The 25,490-nt window shown below is 42.0% G+C and overlaps 1 protein-coding gene across 2 annotated transcripts; it reads right to left on the bottom strand.

The window, feature by feature from the left end:
- Positions 1 to 91: 91 nt before the first annotated feature.
- LOC139578785 (uncharacterized) lies at positions 92 to 24,469 on the bottom strand. 2 transcript variants are annotated; one of them, XM_071406802.1, is made up of 13 exons: positions 24,120 to 24,469; positions 22,856 to 22,970; positions 22,630 to 22,669; positions 22,380 to 22,411; positions 22,227 to 22,284; positions 22,078 to 22,127; positions 21,928 to 21,960; positions 19,940 to 19,988; positions 19,124 to 19,200; positions 14,290 to 14,391; positions 11,607 to 11,696; positions 9,560 to 9,649; positions 92 to 1,323 (listed from the first exon to the last, which is right to left on the bottom strand). In XM_071406802.1, the coding sequence occupies exons 2-13, from the start codon at positions 22,962 to 22,964 to the stop codon at positions 1,316 to 1,318; spliced, it is 738 nt and encodes a 245-aa protein (XP_071262903.1). In that variant the 5' UTR covers positions 22,965 to 22,970; positions 24,120 to 24,469; the 3' UTR covers positions 92 to 1,315. The 2 variants fall into 2 exon arrangements, with proteins under 2 accessions (XP_071262903.1, XP_071262904.1); XM_071406803.1 differs by lacking the exon at positions 11,607 to 11,696.
- Between the last annotated feature and the right edge of the window lie 1,021 nt (positions 24,470 to 25,490).

Genomic DNA, 25,490 nt, shown 5'->3' with positions numbered 1-25,490 from the left:
CTGTGCAAGGGCGAAATTATTGAGAAGGAATCTTGTTAATTTAGATTGTGTATATATATAACAAACGAGCATTTGTGAATGATCATTATACTGATTTTGAACCACTAATCTTTAATAGTAAACTATATGCCACCCATATCGGCTTCAATTCATTCAGAAAACATCACACAATGGTTCATAAGCTCTATTCGCACAGGACTAGTATTACTATAGAACATCGGCTATGTAATTATTACTCCAGCTTGTCCGTTTTTCCAAACTGCCCCTAATTATTTTTTCTTGTTAATTCAAATATGATGGAAGCCTGGAGGCTTTTCTAGGCATGAAGATATTTCACGTCTCGGGATAGCCTAATATTGACTTAATGGCTTTCAGTTTATAGAAAGGCAATTAACAAACATATTGGCAAAATATTGTCCACTTCATATTTTAAAAGAACTATGGCACTAAGTTGATGTGACAAAAGTTCATTCATCAAAGCATATTTTTAAGCATCGATTTGTTAATGTTCTTTCCCAAACTGGGTGCAGCACCTGTTACTCTAATATCCCTCAACACAGGGATGACAGGATAAGTTATCAGAGGACCTGAGAGTTTGCCAAAAAACCTTGGATGGGATAATTTAAAAAAAAAGACTAAATGGCAGATTTGGACGGGACAAATTACGGATGTGGTGATTTGTGCTTGTGCACATTAACTGAGCTCCCCCAGTAAAACGCATCCTGTCCAAATAGGGCTATAGATTATGGCAAAGCATTTCCTATATTGTGACAACTTTTATTTTTTCAAAACAGATTTGAATCCACAGTAAAAAGAAATACAGCTAAGAGAAAATGAGTAAACTAGAACGAACATTCTCAGGAGTCGTCAGAAAATCCATACATTGAAAACAATGCCGTGGCCTACTGCCCTTCGACACCACCTCTTTCCCCACTGTCATCCTTTCTCTTCAATAGTCAGGAAAGAGCTTAAAAATATTTATGGTTATAGCTGGTAGCTCACACTCAAGCAGCTGGGGCACCAAGAGATGTGTTCGAAGACATTTGCCCTTCACCATACAATAAAACTCCCTAGGCCTTAATTATTACTGCATAGTTCGGAGGTGGCTGGTGGATGAGGTTAAGGTCTTTTGAAATGTTTCATCAGCCACAGCAGTGAGTTGCACAGTGCTCTTGTTCATATTGCAGAACCCCTATGTAGATGTTAGTTACGCTGTGTAGTCTTCCCTTTGAAACTTGGTTGCACACATGATAAATCCAGTAGTCGATCGACTCAATTCCCTCCCCGTCAGAATCTGCTACATGATGGGGAGGCTTCACATATCTAAGAGAAGAAAATACAAGTTAGTACCAACTTTGATGTAGAGCTGAGTTTCAGAATATCACCCACCTGCTAGGTTATTAGATGGTTTAGCAGTTAAATGGAACACTGTTTTAGCGAAACGAAATCTTATTAAAATCTGTATTTGATTTTTGTTGGGAAAATTCTGAGCACTTGTCATTTTCACAAATTCATAGAATGTTTGAATGATAGTAAGGCATTTGTGAAAATTGTAAAGCAATATAGAGTGGGAAAGCGGCCTTGTTTGGACAATTTAATTAAACAGCTGTCCTGTCCAGGACCAGAGTCTATGCAGACCGGTGCACCAAAGCCAATCAGAGCTACAGTAGGCCTATATGCAAATAATTAATTTGCCACACAGACCTGCCATCATTCTCTTTAAACGACTGTGTGACTACAGGCCATAGCAACAGTGTGCCTTTAGATAATTAGAACGCATTTGCCAAAAGCCCCCTGAATGGATTTTTGCAAATACTACGGGAGTCCTCTTACATTTGGGAACTTCACAGTCCTATTGATGAAACAACCATGAAAAGGTAGGCTCTCTCCCTCAGTTGCCTATGCACTTTAACAGCTAATGCTAGCCATAGTGAGATTAGCCAAAATCCTAACGAAAGAACAGATAAACCCTCAAACTTTTTCAGATAGTTGGCCGTCAAAATCGTACTGATGAACGATGGGGAATAGTAGGCTGCTTGGCCAAACCCACGTTTTGACAACTGAATGGGCCGTTTATAATGCCCACTTACGTACACATGTTAAAATGCTATACGCATCCTATTAAAAACAGGGAAATATGTGTCCAGCCTTTGCTGCTATGCTTGCAGATGTGCATAATACGCTGCGACCCTAATGAAAAAGTATTTAACGTCAAAATTCCATTCTTTAAAAACTGCATGGATCACCAGTGCGGTTGAATGCAGCATGTTGCACTCAATGTATTGTAGTATACTCAATTTTAAAAATGGTTTTAATTTGATATTCATTTAAAAAAAGAGAATATCCTCATTCTCTGTCTCGTTATCGTATAGAGATCGCAGCGTTGTCCGTCTCATTATGGTATGTGTACGCATGGGCAGCACCATTCAAATGTTGGTGGTTGCATGCAGATGTAGCGAAATGCTTGTATCATTGCAAATTGGGCATTATTGGTCAAGGATTTCTTAAACTGAATCTGAAAAGCTTTATACAAAGTTTATTTTTTATGTAATTTAATGACCCCAACCCCCATGTGCTCTTTATCTTATGTTGCTATCATGAAGCACTTCCCGCGTGAAACGAATTAACGGTAAAATGGCTGAATTGATAAGCAAAAAAAACAAAACACATAAGCGATTAATAGGATTAAGTTTAGTGTTTTGTGTTTGTTCGTTCTGTTTTATTACCATGACAAGTATCACTGAATAATGCTCCCATAACATGTATTGTGACGGAACATATGTAATAAAAATGTGAATACTGTGTGTCACAAATGAGCATTTAAGGTAACATGAATACTACTGGTCACATATGAGCATACGTATTACACATACTGTATATAAGTCAAATGTCACATGAAAACAAATAATTGTATTTCTCAACATAAGTGACGTGTGGATACATATAATCATTTATTGCAGGTTTTGTTTTTTAGTTAACCATAAAGCTTTAAATACCGAAGCCAGACTGCAACATTTTAGTAGCCTGGCTTGTGGCATGTGTCTGTACACTCCCTCCACTGTGCGCTGTAAACAGGGCACATGAAAGCAGCGCAATTGAAGTTGATCTGTTGTGAGTGCATCAAGCTGTAATTTCATGAAGTAAATGACAATCGTTGACTCATTTATACTTGCTTGTGAGTCCTATTCGGTCTGCGGGCCCATGTGTTTGACACGTGCGCAAACCTATTAACCACATTATGACTGACTTGTGATCATTGCTAGCTTGATTGTATTAACATTCCAAGCCTTAGTTACAGTTGTCCGTTTTTGTTCCAAATATTTAGTAATTGAAGATGAATCCGGAATGGGTGGAGGCAGCAAACAATGTACCTGGCCAGCTGTGATTTACAACCTGATAGCAATATATTTTGGACTACCAAGAAATGTATTGGTGAATATTATTCATGTATTTGTGTGTCTGTTTGTTGCTTCACAGGCCCTGCTGTTCCAAAAGGTGTATTTGTATCCGTTTTTTAAAATGTCATTTTACTGTGGAATAGAGTTCCATGTAGTACTGTGCGCCTCCCATAGTCTGTTCTGGACTTGGGGACTGTGAAAAGACCTGGTGGCATGTCTTGTGGGGTATGCATGGGTGTCCGAGCTGTGTGCCAGTAGTTCAAACAGCTCAGTGTATTCTACATGTCAACACCTCTCACAAATAGTATTGATGACGTCAATCTCTCCTCCACCTTGAGCCAGGAGAGATTGATATGCATATTTTTTGTTCGCTCTGTATACATCCAAGGGCCAGCTGTGCTGCCTTGTTCTGAGCCAATTGCAATTTTGCTAAGGCCCTCTTTGTGGCACCTGACCACATGACCGAACAGTAGTCCAGATGCGACAAAACTAGGGCCTGTAGGACCTGCCTTGTTGATTGGTGCTGTTAAGAATGCAGAGCAGCGCTTTATTATGGACAGACTTATCCCCATCCTAGCTACTGTTGTATGAATATGTTTTGACCATGACGGTTTACAATCTAGGGTTACTCCAAGCAGTTTATTCTCCTCAACTTGCTCAATTACCACATTCATTACAAGATTTAGTTGAGGTTTAGTGAATGATTTGTACAAAATACAATGCTTTTCGTTTTTGAAATATTTAGGACAACCTTTTTCCTTGCCACCCATTCTGAAACTAACTGCAGCTCTTTGTTAAGTGTTGCAGTCATTTAAGTCGCTGTGGTAGCTGACGTGTATACGGTTGAGTCTTCCTCATACATAGACACACTGGCTTTACTCATGCCGTTAGTAAAGGGGTCGAGCCAGCTGCCCTGGGGAATTCCTGATTCTACCTGGATTTTGTTAGTGAGGCTTCCATTAAAGAACACCCTCTGTGTTCTGTTAGACAGGTAACTCTTTATCCACAATATAGCAGGGGTTGTGTAAAGCCATAACACGTTTTTCCAGCAGACTATGATCGATAATGTCAAAAGCCAAACAAAACAGCCCCCAATCTTTTTATCATCAATTTCTCTCAGCCAATCAGTCATTTGTGTAAGTGCTGTGTTTGTTGAATGTCCTTCCTATAAGCATGCTGAAAGTCTGTTGTCAATTTGTTTACTGTGAAATAGCATTGTATCTGGTCAAACAATTTTTTCCAAAAGTTTACAAAGTGTTGGTAACGGGCTGATTGGGTCAGTTGTTTGATCCAGTAAAGGGGGCTTTACTATCCTTAGGTAGGGGGATAACTGTTGCTTCCCTCCAGGCACACACTTTCTAATAGGCTTAAATTGAAAATTTAAGCAAATAGGAGTGGCAATAACATCCTATTATCCTCAGTAATTTTCCATCCAAGTTGTCAGACCCCAGTGGCTTGTCATTGTTGATAGACAAGAATAGATGGATGCATCTATTCTGCCAACAATGCCTTACTGTATTTTATTTATTTCACCTTTATTTAACCAGGTAGGCCAGTTGAGAACAAGTTCTCATTTACAACTGCGACCTGGCCAAGATAAAGCAAAGCAGTGCGACACAAACAACACAGAGTTACACATGGAATAAACAAACGTACAGTCATTATACAGTGTGTGCAAATGAAGTAATAAATAGGCCGTAGTGGTGAAATAATTACAATTTAACAATTAAAAACACTGGAGTGATAGATGTGCAAGTAGAAATACTGGGATGCAAAGAAGCAAAAATAAATAAGTAACAATATGGGGGATGAGGTAGTTGGGTGGGCTATTTACAGATGCAATGATCTGTAAGCTGCTCTGATAGCCGATGCTTAAAGTTAGTGAGGGAGATATGAGTCTCCAGCTTCAGTGATTTTTCCAATTCGTTCCAGTCATTGGCAGCAGAGAACTGGAAGGAAAGGCGGCCAAAGGAAGTGTTGGCTTTGGGGGTGACCAGTGAAATTTTCCTGCTGGAGCGCGTGCTACGGGTGTGTGCTGCTATGGTGACCAGTGAGCTGAGAAGGCTGGGCTTTGCCGAGCAAAGACTTAGATGACCTGAAGCCAGTGGGTTTGGCGAAGAATATGAAGCGAGGGCCAGCCAACGAGAGCATACATGCCGCAGTGGTGGGTAGTATATGGGGCTTTGGTGACAAAACTAATGGCACTGTGATAGACAACATCCAATTTGCTGAGTAGAGTGTTGGAGGCTATTTTGTAAGTGACATCGCCGAAGTCGAGGAGCGGTAGGATAGTCAGTTTTACGAGGGTATGTTTGGCAGCATGAGTGAAGGATGCTTTGTTACGAAATAGGAAGCCAATTCTAGATTTACATTTTGAATTGGAGATGCTTAATGTGAGTCTGCAAGGAGAGTTTACAGTCTAACCAGACACCTAGGTATTTGTAGTTGTCCACATATTTTTTGTCAGAACCGCCCAGAGTAGTGATGCTAGACGGGCGGGCAGGTGCGGGCAGCGATCGGTTGAAGAGCATGCATTTAGTTTTACTTGCATTTAAGAGCAGTTGGAGGCCACGGAAGGAGTGTTGTATGGCATTGAAGCTTGTCTGGAGGTTTGTTAACACAGTGTCCAAAGAAGGGCCAGAAGTATACAGAATGGTGTCGTCTGCGTAGAAGTGGTTCAGAGAATCACCCGCAGCAAGAGCAACATCATTGATATATACAGAGAAAAGAGTCGGCCCGAGAATTGAACCCTGTGGCACCCCCATAGAGACTGCCAGAGGTCCGGACAACAGGCCCTCCGATTTGACACACTGAACTCTATCTGAGAAAAGTAGGGATGTGATCAGGACAACATACAGTAATGGCTATGGGGAGGATAGGTCAGTTTCTATCAAATATGAGCAGAGAATAAGGTTGTGTCCCAAATGGCACCCTATCTACTTTTGACTAGTGTCCATAGGGCTCTTGTCAAAAGTAGTGCACTATATAGGGAATAAGGTGTCATTGGGACATAACCTATAGGCCTATGTGACGCCACACGGGGGTGGAAGAGGGACATTACTACTTCACAGGAGATGCGGCATTTGAAAGAATATGGTGTAATTGCAGACCGCAACTCGGGTTGGCTCTTGATGTGGGTGTTCCCTGATATCAGGAAACGGCAATTGGTCAGTTCTGGTGTTATGAAACTGATGGTTTCTGGACACAGATGATTTGTTTACATAACAGGTTAGGATAATTAACGTGGCAGGTTAGGAAAAGGGTTAGATTTAGCTACAGTGAGGGTGTTCGATTAATCTCTCCCGTGCGCTTGTGTAGGCGTGTTTTTCACCAGTTGATTGCATTCGTTTTGGAACCGGGCTGCCTCCCGGCATGAGCCAGGTGCCCCCGTTCAAGTCCCACGGCGAAGTTGGCTCAAAACAAATTGACGTAGGATTCTGTGTTTTTACATGCAAAAGTGATTGCTTTTGAGCTTTATTAGGAAAGTACCATGGGAATGCAGATGCCTTGAGCAGTCTTACACGCCCACCATAACAGCTCAAGAGGACAGTGCTGATTTTCGTAGACACAGCACTCGTGACTGCAGAGCAAGTGAGATCCTGGACAAGTAAAGATACAGTACTGTCTAGAGTTAGAGAATATGTAGTAAGGGGATGGCCACAACAAATAGAAGGGACTGAATTCACAGCAAACAGTGTCAGGTAAACAGAGTTGAGTGTACAGGATGGTTGTGTTTTGTGGGGAGCACAAGTTCTTTTTCCACAGCCAGGCTATCCTACAGCAGCTACATCAGAGTCACACGTATGAAAGCGTTGGTTAGGAGTTACTTGTGGTGGCCAAAACTAGATCAGGTGATAGACAATCTAGTCAAGACATGTAACATGTCAGAAACATAGAAAGGCACCAGCGCCACTCCACCCTTGGGAGTTTCCAGAGAAACATTGGAGAAGATTGCACATAGATTACACAGGGCCATTCATGGGGAAAATATTCCTGATAATCATTGATGCACATTAAAAATGGATGGATGTGTATCCGGTTAGTTCTGCTTCATTCACGACTACAACAGAGCTTTAGTAACCAAGGGATACCGGAGATGGTGGTGAGCGACAATGCAACCTGTTTCCAGTACAGAAACAACAATATTGTGCCTGTGACATCTGCTCCATATCATCAGTCTTCAAATGTACTGGTGGAACGCGCAGTACAGACACTCGAAGAAATTAAGAAAAGTGCAGAAGGGAGCATAGCAACAAAAGTGTCAAGTGTTCTGTTCAGCTACAGAATAACATCTCAATCCACAACAGGACTTTCACCTGCTGGAATGTTATTAGGTCGTAGACTACGCTCCACACTGGACCGAGTCTATCCAGACCTGAAAAGAAAAGTTGAACGCAAACAGAATACAGAAAAAGAACCATGACAAACATGCCAAGGGCTGACATTTTGGAGAGTGGGACCCTGTCCTTATCTGAAATTTCAGTCATGGGAAAAGGGATTCCTGGATTCATAGACTCAGATGGTAAATTGGTTCGCAGACATGTCGATCAGATTCTTGACAGACGGGATGGAACTACAAGTGAGTTACCAGTTGTGATGGCAGAGAACAGGCTGTTCGTCAAGCTATCCAAGTGTTTCTGTGGTGCACATTCCACAGACCATAACAGAGGAAACAGTTCAACAAGAGGAGAATCCAGTTTGAGTCAAATACTCTGAGCCCGGCTCAGAAACAGCTGGTGGCTTTTCCACCGTTGAGAATGGACACTACCCCAAGTGTACGTTGTGCACAGAGGCACACAAAGTTTCCAATCTGCTTTAAGGACTTTGAACTCTGAATAAGGGAAGAAAAAAAAAGTGATGAATTGTTTTTAAAAGACAACTAAAAGACTCACAGTGAAATAAACTGAAGAGTTAAATACTTAGTTACCCAAGCATGTGAAAAAAAATTGTGAATATGTGAAATGTCATGTTTATTGTTTACACTGACAGACTTGTTTAGATAAGTAGAGTACATACACTACCGTTCAAAAGTTTGTGCTCACTTATAAATGTCCTTGTTTTTGAAAAGCAAATTTTTTGTCCATTAAAATAACAAATTAATCAGAAATGCAGTGTAAACATTGCTAATGTTGTAAATGACTATTGTAGCTGGAAATGGCAGATTTTTATGGAATATCTACATAGGCGTACCGAGGCCCATTATCAGCAACCATCACTACTGTGTTCCAATAGCACGTTGTATTAGCTAATCCAAGTTTATAATTTTAAAAGGCTAATTGATCATTAGAAAACCCTTTTGCAATTATGTTAGCACAGCTGAAAACTGTTGTTCTGAATAAAGAAGCAATAAAACTGGCCTTCTTTAGACTAGTTGAGTATCTGGAGAATCAGCATTTGTTGGTTCGATTACAGGCTCAAAATGGCCAGAAACAAATAACTTTCTTCTGAAACTTGTCAGTCTAGTCTTGTTCTGAGAAATGAATGCTATTCCACGCGAGAAATTGGCAAGAAACTGAAGATCTCGTACAACGCTGTGTACTACTCCCTTCTGGCTCTAACCAGAATAGAAAGAGTGGGAGGCCCCGGTGTACAACTGAGCAAGAGGACAAGTACATTAGAGTGTTTAGTTTGAGAAACAGATGCCTCACAAGTGCCCAACTGGCAGCTTCATTAAATAGTACCCGCAAAACACCAGTTTCAACGTCAACAGTGAAGAGGTGACTCCGGGATGCTGGCCTTTATTCCGTTAGCAATAAGAGCTTAGGGAATGTCTTATGTTCGATATCGTTAAAAAATGGTTTATTTGTGAAGATGTAATATTTAAATCCTAAGGGGGGAGGAATGTATTATTAACTTGATTACACATACACATTACCAGGTTGTGTAGCACTTGAGTACCTATTGGTATCATTATTAGAGTATTGGAATGCACCCCAATACACACGTTGAGTGCAGCTGCGACTGCCTGCCTGTTACACCATGCTCCCGGTTAGTAATCAAGTAATCAGTTTATAATGAGCTACTACCTTAGTCCTCTCCCAAGGCATAAAGAGTTCCAAGGGTTATCACGACTGTTGAAAAAGCAGGGATTCCTGATTAATCAGGAAAAATCACATCCCTGAAAAGTTATATTCTATTCAATGTGCCAATGTGGGCCATACCTTTAGTATTGACATAGTCGTTGCCTTCGTCATCACTGTCATCACTCTTTTCCACATCGGCATTCATATTGCCCTCTGCGCCACTGTTTTCTGTGAACACGCAAACACAGGCTTGAGGTATATACAGTGCATTCAGAAGAATTCAGAACCCTTCCCTTGTTTCACATTGTTACGTTACAGCCTTATTCTGAAATGGATGAAATAAAATAGAAATTCCTCATCAATCTAAACAATACCCCATAATGACAAAGCGAAAACAGGTTTGTAGAAATGTTTGCAAATTTATATATAAAAAAATAAAAATAAAATACCTTATTTACATAAGTATTCAAACCCTTTGCTATGAGACTCAAAATTGAGGTCAGGTGCATCCCGTTTTCATCCTTGAGATGTTTCTACAACTTGATTGGAGTCCACCTGTGGTACATTCAATTGATTGGACATGATTTGGAAAGGCACACCTGTTTATATAATGTCCCACAGTTGACAGTGCATGTCAGAGCAAAAACTAAGCTATGAGGTCGAAGGAATTGTCCGTAGAGCTCCGAGACAGGATTGTGTCGAGGCACAGATCTGGGGAAGGGTACCAAAAAAATTCTGCAGCATTGAAGGTCCCCAGGAACACAGTGACCTTCATCATTCCTAAAATGGAAGAAGTTTGGAACCACCAAGACTCTTCCTAGAGCTGGCTTCCCGGCCAAACTGAGCAATCGGGGAAGGGCCTTGGTCAGGGAGGTGACCAAGAACCTGATGGTCATTCTGACAGAGCTCCAGAGTTCCTCTGTGGAGATGGGAGAACCTTCCAGAAGGACAACCATCTCTGCAGCACTCCACCAATCAGGCCTTTATGGTAGAGTGGCCAGATGGAAGCCACTACTCAGTAAAAGGCACGACAGCCTGCTTGGAGTTTGCCAAAAGGCACCTAAAGATTGAGATATCAGTTTATAATGAGCTACTACCTTAGTCCTCTCCCAAGGCATAAAGAGTTCCAAGGGTTATCACGACTGTTGAAAACCAAGGGAGACTGGTCAAGATCTAGGGAAAAATGAATGGAGCAAAGTACAGAGACCCTTGATGAAAACCTTCTCCAGAGCACTCAAGACCTCAGACTGGGGCGAAGATTTACCTTCCAACAGGACAACGACCCTCAGCACACAGTCAAGACAACGCAGGAGTGGCTTCGGGACAAGTCTTTGAATGTCCTTGAGTGGCCCAACCAGAGCCCGGACTTCAACCTGATCTAACATCTCTGGAGATATCTGAAAATAGCTGTGCAGAGTATCTGTAGAGAACAATGGGAGAAAGTCCCCAAATACATGTGTGCCAAGCTTGTAGCGTCATACCCATGAAGACTTGATGCTATAATAGCTGCCAAAGGTGCTTCAAAAAAGTACTGAGTACAGCCTCTGAATACTTTTAAAAAAGCGACAGTTAAAAAAAATAAAAAGTTTTTGCTTTGTCATTATGGGGTATTGTGTTTAGATTGAGGAAAAATCGTAACAAAATGGGGAAAAAGTCAAGGGGTCTGAATACTTTCCGAAGGCACTGTATTATCATGCATTTCTATCTTTTTATTGTTTATATTGTAATATCCATGTATTTAAGTGTTATTTGAATATCAATAAAAAAACTCAAAATATTTTAACCACAAGATGTCACAAAAGCCCTATTCGCAAGGGACTGGTATTACTATAGAACGTCAGTTATATAATTATTACCCCAGAATTTCAGTGTTTCCTGTTGACGATTTGGAGAGGATTAGTTTTAACAGACTGCCCCTGTAATTCTTTCATATTAATAAGAACCATGAACTGTAACCTATGCAGACTTTTAATTAAATACCAGACTTATTTGGCAATATATTATTAAATTTATGTTCTTACCCAAACTAGGTGCAGCATCTGTTAAAACTAATATCCCCTCAAAACACAGGGATGACGATCTGGGATAGTAATAAAGTGAACAGTTTAAAAAGAGCTACTCCCTCACTCCTTCCAAGGCATAAAAGAGTTACATGGGTTATTACAACTGCCAACGTGGGCCATACCTTTAGTATTGACATAGTCGTTGCTGCCTTCATCACTGTCATCACTCTTTCCCACGTCGACATTGATATTGACCTCCGCGCTATTGTTTTCTGTGAACACAAAACACACACAGGATTGAGGTATACAGTCGTGGCCAAAAGTTTTGAGAATGACACAAATATTAATTTCCACAAAGTTTGCTGCTTCAGTGTCTTTAGATATTTTTGTCAGATGTTACTATGGAATACTGAAGTATAATTACAAGCATTTCATAAGTGTCGAAGGTTTTTATTGACAATTACATGAAGTTGATGCAAAGAGTCAATATTTGCAGTGTTGACCCTTCTTTTTCAAGACCTCTGCAATCCGACCTGGCATGCTGTCAATTAATTTCTGGGCCACATCCTGACTGATTCCTGCCCATTCTTGCATAATCAATGCTTGGAGTTTGTCAGAATTTGTGGGTTTTTGTTTGTCCACCCGCTTCTTGAGGAAGTTCTCAATGTGATTAAGGTCTGGGGAGTTTCCTGGCCATGGACCCAAAATATTGATGTTTTGTTCCCCGAGCCACTTAGTTATCACTTTTGCCTTATTGCAAGGTGCTCCATCATGCTGGAAAAGGCATTGTTCGTCACCAAACTGTTTCTGGGTGGTTGAGAGAAGTTGCTCTCGGAGGATGTGTTGGGACCATTCTTTATTCATTTCTGTGTTCTTAGGCAAAATTGTGAGTGTGCCCACTCCCTTGGCTGAGAAGCACCCCCACACATGAATGGTCTCAGGATGCTTTACTGTTGGCATGACACAGGACTGATGGTAGCGCTCACCTTGTCTTCTCCGGACAAGCTTTTTTCCGGATGCCCCAAACAATCAGAAAGGGGATTCATCAGAGAAAATTACTTTACCCCAGTCCTCAGCAGTCCAATCCCTGTACCTTTTGCAGAATATCAATCTGTCCCTGATGTTTTTCCTGGAGAGAAGTGGCTTCTTTGCTGCCCTTCTTGACACTTGGCCATCCTCCAAAAGTCTTCACCTCACTGTGCGTGCAGATGCACTCACACCTGCCTGCTGCCATTCCTGAGCAAGCTCTGTACTGGTGGTGCCCCGATCCCGGTGCCCCGATCCCGCAGCTGAATCAACTTTAGGAGACGGTCCTGGCGCTTGCTGGACTTTCTTGGGCGCTCTGAAGCCTTCTTCACAACAATTGAACTGCTTTCCTTGATGATCCGATTAATGGTTGATTTAGGTGCAATCTTACTGGCAGCAATATCCTTGCCTGTGAAGCCCTTTTTGTGCAAAGCAATGCGATGACGAAAAGCGATGACAGCACGTGTTTCCTTGCAGGTAACCATGATTGACAGAGGAACAATGATTCCAAGCACCACCCTCTTTTTGAAACTTCCAGTCTGTTATTCGAACTCAATCAGCATGACAGAGTGATCTCCAGCCTTGTCCTCGTCAACACTCACACCTGTGTTAACGAGAGAATCACTGACATGATGTCAGCTGGTCCTTTTGTGGCAGGGCTGAAATGCAGTGGAAATGTTTTTTGGGGATTCAACTCATTTGCATGGCAAAGAGGGACTTTGCAATTAATTGCAATTCATCTGATCACTCTTCATAACATTCTGGAGTATATGCAAATTGCCATCATCAGCTTTGATTGGACTGATCATGTCAACATCTTACTTTCAAAGTCTTAGCTAGCAGTCATCATCATGAATCAAGTCGACAATCTACTGGCAAGTCCTTTTTATATGTAGAGAAATAATGAAGAGAAATTATAGATAAAACTCATCGGTGCTCATCGGCCATAAAGATTGCACGTTGGAGATTACAAGTTGGAAATCGCAAATTCAACAATGAGTCATTTGGAAGGAATCAGTGACTAACTGCAAAGCAACCAGTAACTTAGCCTGCTTTCAATGGAGTGGCTGTAATCGAACCAGGGTCTGTAGTGACGCCTTTAGCACTAAGATGCAGTGCTTTAGACCGCTGCGCCACTTGGGAGCCCCAGCAAAAAATGTCTCTATTTACATGTTGCTTACGAGTGCAATTCACAATACTTTTGGATTAGAATTGGATTTTAAGGCTCCTATGATTGTCCTGCTTAATATAATGTTTGTGTCATCATCGCAAATCAACTGCATTATACTGAAAAACAGCTTTTATCTCAAGGCCATCAGACTGTTAAACAGCCATCACTAGCACAGAAAGGATGCTGCCTACATACAGACTTGAAATCATTGGCCACTTTAATAAATGGAACACTAGTCACTTTAAAAATGTTTACATATTTCATATGTATAATACTGTATTCTATACTATCTATTGCATCTTAGCCTATGTCGCTCTGTCATTGCTCATCCATATATCTATATATTCTTATTCCATTCCTTTACTTAGATTTGTGTGTATTAGATATCTGTTGTGGAATTGTTAGATATTACTTGTTAGATATTACTGCACTGTCGGCACTAAAAGCACAAGCATTTCACTACACTCACAATAACATCTGCTAACCATGTGTATGTGAACAAAATTTGATTTGGATGACAATCCAGGTTAGTAATAAAGTAAACCATTTTAAAGAGCTACTAAAGAGTAAAGAGTTCCATGGGTTATTACAACTGTCAAAAAAGCAGAGATTCCTGATTAATCAGGAACACCCCTAAAAAGTAATATTCTATTCAATGTGTGCCATACCTTTAGTATTGACATAGTCGTTGCTGCCTTCATCACTGTCATCACTCTTTTCCACGTCGACATTCATTTTGATCTTCATATTGCCAACCGCGCCACTGTTTTCTGTGAACACACAAAAACACACACAGGATTGAGGTATATACTGTATATTACACTCCAGTCTAAAACCATTGTGATGTTTATACTGATAAACCTACAGGACGGATTTCTACTGCATCACTCGCCCTGCTCTTCGTCCTCCTCTGCTTCCACATTGACATATCATATGAACACGATGTGAATACTCCAGACAGCATTTTATCAAATAATATTTTATGGCCCATCGAGACGCGTTTTCTAAACCTCCGTATAACGTTCTGCACATGTGCTTCACAAAAACATGAATAAGGAAATAAATCTGCTGCTGGCAACATATGTATGCAAATTAGCACACTATTCAAGCTGTATCGCTGAAGCTTTACAGACCGTGCACTAGAAATGTTAAGGTAACTTGAAGCGTTTACCTTGAATGCAGTCTTTGCCAAAGCGGGGGCATAGCCTTCACATTACAATCACGCTATAAAGCTGAACTTCTGTGATACGGTTTGGATACAGCCCTTAAATCAACAAAACTCTTGAGTCTCCTAAATCTACATATTGTCATGCATTGCACTTGTGATTTCAACTTAAATGTTTTTATTGTGTATGCATTGTGTAATATCCATGTATTTAAGTGTCTTTAAAGCCCTATTCAAATGGCGCCGGAGAAGAAAGTTGACGTTTTATGTGTCCCTAACCGATTGTTTTGTTTGTTTGTTTATTTGCATTGTTTGTAACTTATTTTGTTCATAATGTTGCTGCTACTGTCTCTTATGACCAAAAATAACTTCTGGACATCAGGACTGCAATTACTCACCACGAACTGGCAGAATCCTTTTTTTCCTTTAACAAGTCTGATGAGCCCGACATGAATTATATACTGCTTTCTCAGGAACAGGCCCAGATCCCAGTGAGTTTGCGTGAAGAGGATGCATAGAAAAAGGGGCCAGAGGGCGAGCTGCCTTTTGAGAATTCGTAGGCAATCGAATAATCCCCCTCTTCCTTCCATTCTGCTAGCAAACGTGCAGTCCTTGGAGAATAAAATCGATGACCTACGCGGAAGATTAAACTACCAACGGGACATTCAAAACTGTAATATCTTATGCTTCATGGAGTCGTGGCTGAACGACGACACTATCAACATACAGCTGGCTGGTTATACGCTGTACCGGCAGGATAGGACAGCGGCATCTGGTAAGACAAGGGGCGGCAGACTATGTATTTCTGTAAATAACAGCTGGTGCACGATATCTAAAGAAGTCTCGACATATTACTCGCCTGAGGTAGAGTATCTCATGATAAGCTGTAGGCCACACTATCTACCTAGAGAGTTTTCATACCACCACAGACTGAGGCGGGCACTAAGACAGCATTGAATGAGCTATATTCCACCATAAGCAAACAAGAAAACGCACACGCAGAGGCGGCGCTCCTAGTAGCCAGGGACTTTAATGCAGGGAAACTTAAATCTGTTTTACCTCATTTCAAATAAGCATGTTAAATGTGCAACCAGAGGGGGGGGGGAATAAATAAATAAACTCTAGACCTCCTTTATTCCACACACAGAGATGCATACAAAGCTTTCCCTCGCCCTCCATTTGGCAAATCTGACCATTATTCTATCTTCCTGATTCCTGCTTACAAGCAAACAAAAGCAGGAAGCACCAGTGACTAGATCAATAAATAAAGTGGTCAGGTGAAGCAGATGCTAAGCTACAGGACTGTTTTGCTAGCACAGACTGGAATATGTTCCGGGATTCCTCCGATGGCATTGAGGAGTACACCACATCAGTCATTGGCTTCATCAATAAGTGTATCGATGACGTTTCCACAGTGACCGTACGTACATACCCCAACTAGAAGCCATGGATTACAGGTAACAGCCGCACTGAGCTAAAGGCAAGAGCTGCCGCTTTCAAGGAGCAGGACTCGAACCCAGAAGCTTATTAGAAATCCTCTGACGAACCATCTAACAGCCAAAGCGTCAATTCAGGACTATAATCGAATCGTACTACACCGGCTCTGATGCTCATCGGATGTGGCAGGGCTTGCAAACTATTACAGACTACAAAAGAGAGGCACAGCCGATAAGCTGCCCAGTGACACGAGCCTACCAGACGAGCTAAACTATTTCTATGCTCACTTCAAGGCAAATAACATTGAAACATGCATGAGAGCACCAGCTGTTCCGGAACACTGATCCCGCTCTCCGCTGCCGATGTGAGTAAGACCTTTAAACAGGTCAACATTCACAAGACCACAGGGCCAGACGGATGACCAGGACGTGTACTGTGAGCATGCGCTGACCAACTGGCAAGTGTCTTCACTGACATTTTCAACCTCTGCCTGTCCGAGTCTGTAATACCAACATGTTTTAAGCAGACCACCATAGTCCCTGTGCCCAAGAACACTAAGGTAACCTGCCTAAATGACTACAGACCCGTAGCACTCATGTCTGTAGCTATGAAGTGCTTTGAAAGGCTGGTCATGGCTCACATCAACACCATTATCCCACTCCAATTGGCATACCATCCCAACAGATCCACAGATGATGCAATCTCTATTGCACGCAACACTGCCCTTTCCCACCTGGACAAAAGGAACACCTATGTGAGAAAGCTATTAATTGACTACAGCTCAGCGTTCAACACCATAGTGCCCTCAAAGCTCATCAATAAGCTAAGGACCCTGGGACTCAACACCTCCCTCTGCAACAAGATCCTGTACTTCCTGACCGGCCACCCCCAGGTGGTAAGGGTAGGTAACAACACATCCGCCACACTGATCCTCAACACAGGAGCCCCTCAGGGGTGCGTGCTCAGTTCCCTCCTGTACTCCATGTTCACTCATGACTGCACGGCCAGGCACGACTCCAACACCATGATTAAGTTTGCCGATGACAACAGCCTGATCACCGACAACGACGAGAGCCTATAGGGAGGAGGTCAGAGACCTCTCCCTGAACGTGATCAAGACAAATGAGATGATTGTGGACTACAGGAAAAAGAGGACCGAGCACGCCCCCATCGACGGGGCTGCAGTGGAGCAGGTTGAGAGCTTCAAGTACCTTGGTGTCCACATCACCAACAAACTAACATGGTCCAAGCACACCAAGACAGTTGTGAAGAGGGCACGACAAAAACCTATTTCCCCTCAAGAAACTGAAAAGATTTGGCATGGTTCCTCAGAGCCTCTACAGCTGCACCATCGAGAGCATCCTGACTGGTTGCATCACTGCCTGGTATGGCTGCTCAGCCTCCACCCGCAAGGCACTACAGAGGGTAGTGCGAACGGCCCAGTACAACACTGAGGCCAAGCTTCCTTCCATCCAGGACCTCTATACCAGGCGGTGTCAGAGGAAGGCCCTAAAAATTGTCAGATTCCAGTCACCCTAGTCATAGACTTTTCTCTCTGCTACTTGTTATTTTTATTTCTTATTTGTATTTTACTGCATTGTTGGTTAGGGGCTAATAAGCAAGCATAAGGTTGTTGTATTCGGCGAATGTGACTAATAAAATGTGATTTGATTTATTTGCACGGGACTAGTATTACTATACAACGTCAGTTATGTACAGTGGTGGAAAAAGTACCCAATTGTTAAAAGTAAATATACCTTCATAGAAAATTACTCAAGTAAAAGTGAAAGTCACCCAGTAAAATACTACATGAGTAAGTCTAAAAGTATTTGATTTTAAACATGCTTAAGTACAAAAGTAAAAGTATAAATGATTCCAAATTCCTTATAATAAGCAAACCAGCACCATTTTTGTTTTATTTTAGTTTTTGGATAGCCAGGGTCACACTCCAACACTCAAGACAATTTACAAACGAAGCATGTGAGCATTTAGTCCGCCAGATCAGAGGCAGTAGGGATGACCAGGGATGTTCTCTTGATAAGTGTGTGAATCTTCCTGTCATGCTAAGCATTCAAAATGTAACGAGTACTTTTGGGTGTCAGGGAAAATGTATGGAGTAAAAAGTACATAATTTTCTTTAGGAATGTAGTAAAGTAAAAGTTGTCAAAAATATCAATAGTAGAGTACAGATACCCCAAAAAACGATTTAAGTAGTACTTTCAAGTAATTTTACTTAAGTACTTTACACCACTGGTTATATAACTATTACCCCAGCATGTTTTCCCAGTGGACGAATCAAACTGCCCCTGTAAATCTTTTTTTTTCCTTATTTAAAATGAACCGTTATGACAAAAGTCGAGGCTCTTCTAGACATGAAGATTTCACATCTAGGGATAGCCTAATATTGACTTAATGGCCTTCAGTTCGGAGAAAGTCTAAATATTAATGCATATTAATAAGAACCTATGCAGACATTTAATTACCAGACTTATTTGGCAATTTATCAATTCATTGGCACAATATCGTTCACTTCATCTTTTAAAATATGTGACAAAACGGTTCATTCATCTGTAGGCTATGTGCATAACACTTTGTTTTAATCATCAATTTGTTCCCATGTTCTTACCCAAACTGAGTGCAGTACTTGTACCTGTTAAACTCGAAAAGCAGTACGTTTTTAGGGCTGGGATAATAACCTTCCTGCCAAGTAAAAATGTAAATGTAAATGTAAAAATGACTGACATGGCAGATTCGGACGGGAATACAATTACAGATGTGGTGATTTGTGCTCGTGCGCATAATTACATTACCTGAGCTTCCCCATTCAAATGTATCCCATCCGAAAAGGGCTAAAGTAACGAGTCATATTCAGTCACCTCTCCCACCCTTACGTTACCTACCTGTGCTTTTGGAGATGAGACATTGGTTGGAATGACGCAGAGACCCAGTCCCAGGAAGGTCTGATGGTAACACTATTCTATAAGGAGGAGCGAGAGAGAGGTTACACAAAACCCGAGAGACCCCAGTACTCGATAGCCACAGAAGTAACATTGTTAATTTAGCCAATACAGCAACAAATGGCACTTTTTTCCCCCAGGAAGTCCTAGAAATGCAAAGTGTAACATTCACAGTGAGGCACTGACATGCAGTATACACTGAGTATACAAAACATTAAGAGCACCTGCTCTTTCCATGACACAGACTGACCAGGTGAATGCTATGATCCCTTATTGATGTCACTTGATAAATCCAATTCAAATCTGTGTAGATGAAGGAGAGGAGACCAGTTAAAGAAGGATTTTTAAGCCTTGAGACAATTGTGACATGGATTGTGTAGGTGTGCCATTCAAAGGGTGAATGGGCAAAACAAAAGATTTAAGTGACTTTGAACGGGGTATGGTAGTAGGGGCTAGGCACACCTGTTTGTGTCAAGAACTGCAACGCTGCTGGGTTTTTCACGCTCAACAGTTTCCCGTGTGTATCAAGAACGGTACTCTACCCAAAGGACATCCAGCAAACTTGACACAATCTGTGGGAAGCATTGGAATCAACATGGGCCAGTATCCCTGTGGAACACTTTCAACACCTTGTACAGTCCATGCCCCAACATATTGAGAATCTTCTCAAGGAAAAAGGGGGGGTGCAACTCAATATTATGAAGGTGTTCCTAATGTTTGGTATACTCTGTGTATTTTGTTAAAATTAAATGAACTCACAGGTAGCCTGATCCTGGTTCATAGTCATCCATCACCTCGTTGACATACTCTATAGAACAGAGAGAGCACATCCGCAGAGACACGCGCGCACACAGCTGTCAATCAATCATGTCAGAATACAGTGCCTTGGAAAGTATTCAGACCCCTTCACTTTTTCCACATTTTGTTACGTTACAGCCTTATTATAAAATAGATTAAATAGAAAAAAAATCCTCACCAATCTACACACAATACCCCAGAGAGACACAGCGAAGACAGGTTTAGACATTTTTGCACATTTATTAAAAATATAAAACAGAAATACCTGATTTACATAAGTATTCAGTCCCTTTGCTATTAGACTCGAAATTGAGCTCAAGTGCATCCTGTTTCCATTGATGTACCTTGAGATGTTTTTATGTCTTGGAGTCCACCTGTGGTAAATTCAATTACCTGGACATGATTTGGAAAGACACACACCTGTCTATATAAGGTCCCACAGTTGACAGTGCATGTCAGAGCAAAAACCAAGCCATGAGGTCGAAGGAATTGTCCGTAGAGCTTCGAGACAGGATTGTGTAAAGGGAAAGATCTGGGGAAGGGTAACAAAACATGTCAGTAACATTGAAAGTCCCCAAGAACGCAGTGGCCTCCATTATTCCTAAATGGAAGAAGTTTGGAACCACCAAGACTCTTCCTAGATCCGACTACCCGGCCAAACTGAGCAATCGGGGAAGAAGGGCCTTGGACAGGGAGGTGACCAAGAACCTGATGGTCATTCTGGCAGAGCTCCAGAGTTCCTCTGTGGAGATGGGAGAACTTTCCAGAAGGACAAACATCTCTGCAGCACTCCACCAATCAGGCCTTTATGGTAGATTGACCAGACGGAAGCCACTCCTCAGTAAGCACATGACAGTCCGCTTGGAGTTTGCCAAAAGGCACCTAAGAATTGCAGACCATGAGACGAACCATCTGATGAAACCAATATTGAACTCTTTGGCCTGAATGTCAAGCGTCAATTCTGGAGGATGCCTGGCACCATTCCATACGGTGAAGCATGGGTGGCAGCATCATGCCGTGGGGATGTTTTTCAGCGGCAGGGACTGGGAGACTAGTAGGATCGAGGCAAAGATGAACGGAGAAAAGTACAGACAGATCCTTGATGAAAACCTGCTCCAGAGCGCTCAGAACCTCAGACTGGCGAAAGTTCACCTTCCAACAGGACAACGACCCTAAGCACACAGCCAAGACAACGCAGGAGTGGCTTCGGGACAAGTCTCTGAATGTCCTTGAGTGGCCCATTCAGAGCCCGGACTTGAACACGATCGAACATCTCTGGAGAGACCTGAAAATAGCTGTGCATCTAACCTGACAAAGCTTTAGAGGATCTGCAGAGAAGAATGTGAGAAGCTCCCGAAATACAGGTGTGCCAAGCTTGTAGTGTCATACCCAAGAAGACTCGAGGCTGTAATCGCTGCAAAAGGTGCTTCAACAAAGTACTGAGTAAAGTGTCTGAATACTTATGTAAATGTCATATTTCAACAACAAAAAATTTAACAGTTTTTTTACTTTGTCATTATGGGGTAGTGTGTGTAGACTGATGAGGGAAAAAACGATTTAAATCAATTTTAGAATAAGGCTGTAAACGAACAAAATGTGGAAAAGGTCAAGGGGTCCGAATACTTTCCAAAGGCACTGCATGAATGGTTTAATGTGAAGTAGCCTAGCAGTTAGAGTGTTGCTGGTTCAAACACCCAAGCCAACGAGGTGAAAAATGTGTTGTTGTGCCCTTGAGCAAGGCACTTAACCATGGCTTCAGGGGCGCCATATGGCTGACCATGTAAAATAATACATTTCACTGCACCTAATTGCTGTATGTGACAATAAAACTTCTTTTTTTTCACCTAAGGAGCAATGTGCAAATTTTCTAAACTTCTTCAGCAGTTACTGTACACACGTTTGAGGGGATCAGTGTTATTGAACATGGTAGGATATAACGCTCGCATTACCTTCTCCTGGACTCTCATAGCCGTCGTTACTCTCTGCAAGAAAAAGCTAACTATTAAGAAGGAACTGAACTGTGACGTTATCGAGATAGAAGGAGGAAAACAAGTGGAGAAAATAGACATTTGATGTAGAGGAAGAGCGAGACATCTCACCATTCTCAGTTGGGGTGACAGAGTTCGGTCTCAGAACGATCTGTGGTGAACTGTGGGATAGAAAGACGGGTACATTTCGCTTGACGGTAATATGAGTCATTGTCTGTGTGTGTGTGTGTGTGTGTGTGTGTGTGTGTGCAGTAACTCACATGGGTGAAAGGAGGCTGGAAGGGGGAGCCCCCCAGCTTGTGGCAGCAGAGGGGTTGTCTGAGGAGGAAGGTTCATCATAATCATAAACACATTTTTCTTAAGAAGTATCATGAAAAGATTTGGGTACAACTTCCGTCATCACACATACTCACATGGTGGGTGGGCCAAGCCGAATCCTGGGGTGCTGAGTGGGGAAGAAATCAGAGCGTTGGTAAAGGTTTGTACATGCACGGATATCAATTGGAGATTTGTGCAAACATTCAAGCCCACTTCTCGTGTTCTCGTCTGGTACACTTACACAGTGCACCGGACATATATTACAAGTGCCACACAAACTTTTGAATATTTGGTTTCATTTGAATTAACAGGCACTGAATAGTTGTTTTATGAAAAAGTGCTTACTGCTGAGTGTAATCCTCACTGTAACGCTGCTGAATGGACGCTGAGGAGTAAGAAAATTATGTTCTGTAAAAGCGTTTTATTATTTCTAATTATTTACATTTAACCCTTATTTTACCAGTTAAGCTGACTGAGAAGAACATTCTCATTTGCAGCGACAACATCTACATAGAGCCCAATTTAATTCAAAACAACTTTATTGATTACAGTAACGAAGCCTTGGTATTACTAGGCAGGTTGTGTCTTCTGCAGCTAAGACACAGGCCAGTCAACAGGATGAGTGACAGGAGGACCGCTCCACTCAGCAGCAACGCATACAGCTGCAAAGACACCTCCATCGCTGTCTGCAGGAATAACACAATACACAAAGTCATCCAGTCAGGTTACACTTTTGACATGACACTATTAAAAGCATTATGCTGTCTTCTCTGACCCAGATTAAGACTAGTCTTGGACTAAGAAGCAAATTAAATGGAGATCCTCAATTGAAAGTGATTTTTTTGTATCACCTCTGAATAGAAATGTGGTTGTCGGTGTTAAATCCTCATGTAATTTTCCTACCTTGTGGTTTTTGATTCTCCATTTCACACATGCTGTCTCTAACTTCCTTGCTAACTATCACTTTCAGAGGTATAGTTCAGCTTTCTAATTCCAGGAAACGGATTTCCTGTATTTTCAAATTAAAGAAAATACCAGCACACTCGTCACACACTGTATGTATAATCACACACACACATACAACCTTTCTGTATTTCACATAATATCTAGTGCTGTGGCACATAAAACAAACTCCATGCAAAACTGACGACACACAAAATAACAGACACGACTACAATGACACTACAGTGTGGTACCATAAGGCTGGTATTTACTCATTTGCAGAACCTTGCTCCCTCTAAACCTTTTAATAGGTAGTGAGTTGAACTCGAAAGGGCCCATAATTGTGACAATTGGTGGCTATTTTGTGTCACAACACTCCTCCTGGAGAGCCATGAGGAGGGTGACTTTTCGGCCAAACTCAGACTGATCTAGATTTGGTAGCGAGAGAGAAAGCGAGGGATGGCTGATCTGAAGGGTTAGCTTAGACCAAGTTAGGTGGTAATAGTAGAGCTGCTGGACCTGAGGCCTTCAGAAAACCTGGGCCCTGTACCGGTGGCCATGATGTTGAAGAACATTCAGATACAGTCAGTCATTTCTAACATTGTGAACATGTCTCCATACTGAATTCATCTTGGGTTAATCAACACTGTTGTGAGTACCAGGGATGGGGTCAATTCTAGTCAATTCAGGAAGTACACTGTACAATACTCTTCAATGCTTTTCACTGGGGAAAATGTGGAATTGGAATTTGGTTTACTTTCGGAATTGAAATAGGATTGACCCCAACTCAGGTGAATACGTCAACAAGTTACTTCTTTAGTTCTAGCTTATTCTCTACTAACCTAGAGGTTAAGAAACTAGGCATAAAGTAGGAGTGGAGGGAGTTCTCTTACCGGCAAGTGTTGTGTAGATTCCCAACAGAGCGTTAGGTCGTAGGTCGCTGATGATCTGCCAGGTGGTCAATGAGACTGGTTCTAAACCGGAGGTCGAGTTCAGGCCGAGTTGACCCCAATCCAATCCCCAGACCAGCTCAGTCGTCAGCTACACTGAGATGCGTCATTTTGGATGCATCTGATCTACAGTATACCATACCTCTGTTGCTCAAATCCCTGTCATACCACATGCAACTCTCCCTATTTAACACTCTGCGTTTTCCGCTCTTTCAGTTAACTGTAAGGAACCTTGACTATTGCAGCTTGACATAGGTGTCTTCCTCGATGCACCTTTCTGTATGACCTGTTCAGTCGCCTCCTACTTCCCTTTCTCCCTCCCTCACTCTTCTCAACAACTCTCCTACCCCGCCGTCATCTCAACCTCCCCCAATGTGCCTTTTTTCTATCCTCACAATGTTGTTTCAGATCACCTCTCCCCACCTCTGATCTCATCGCCTCCTCTCTCGCTACCTGTCTCTCCGAGAGACCTGAAACACACATTAAAATACAGGGAATGACAATTGTTCAGTTCATGGTTCAAAAGATGTACCATCCTATAGTTCTAAATCAAAATCCTATGCCGGGGTACCCCAAAGGTCTGTGTTTGAACCAATGTATATGTTGTAGAGGGAACAGTGGGCAGTATAAGAATTGGCCAACATTCAGACCCTTGGCTATCATTTGGTCCATGCAAGTCAATAATCAGTTATTGTCAACTGCTAATTGAGCTGTCAGTAATAATGCTTTATTTTTGAGTCAGAATGTAGAATCTGAAAGTCAACTCAGAAATGTAGCGAAAGTATACGACAGACATGGAATGGCAAATCACGACATGTTGCCTCCTATAGCTGTGTGTTCCCATCATCAGTGTACTCATTATTATTCTCTTCAGACAATCATTTTAGGGGAAATGTTTCCACCACTATAGATGCTCCTCTAGCAGACCGCCATCAGAATATGCTGGTTGGCATGGCACCCACACATGTAAAATGGCTGCCGGGTGCCTATGTGGTAGCGTTGGGTACGGTGTTGCATTTAGTGTTACCATCCTGGTTTAACTGCCAGAGCCTCTGAGAAGACACTAGTTCTCAGAAGAACACAAAATGTCAAACTGCTCTGGACGTACACACTCATGTGGGCGCACACACACACACACACACACACACCTTCTCGCAGCAGCGTTAAGATTGAATAGTGTGAACTTTGCACAAGCGACCTGCTTTACCTCGCTCACCCTCCCCCCCAACAAACAGGAAACCACACCAACGGAAGGAAGCAGTGAGCTCCTCTCTCACTCTCCATCAAAGAGAGACTGTGTAGACAACTGAAAGA

Source organism: Salvelinus alpinus, chromosome 6 (assembly GCF_045679555.1).
Source record: "Salvelinus alpinus chromosome 6, SLU_Salpinus.1, whole genome shotgun sequence".
Lineage (NCBI taxonomy): Eukaryota > Metazoa > Chordata > Actinopteri > Salmoniformes > Salmonidae > Salvelinus > Salvelinus alpinus.
This window is presented reverse-complemented; position numbering and strand designations above follow the sequence as displayed.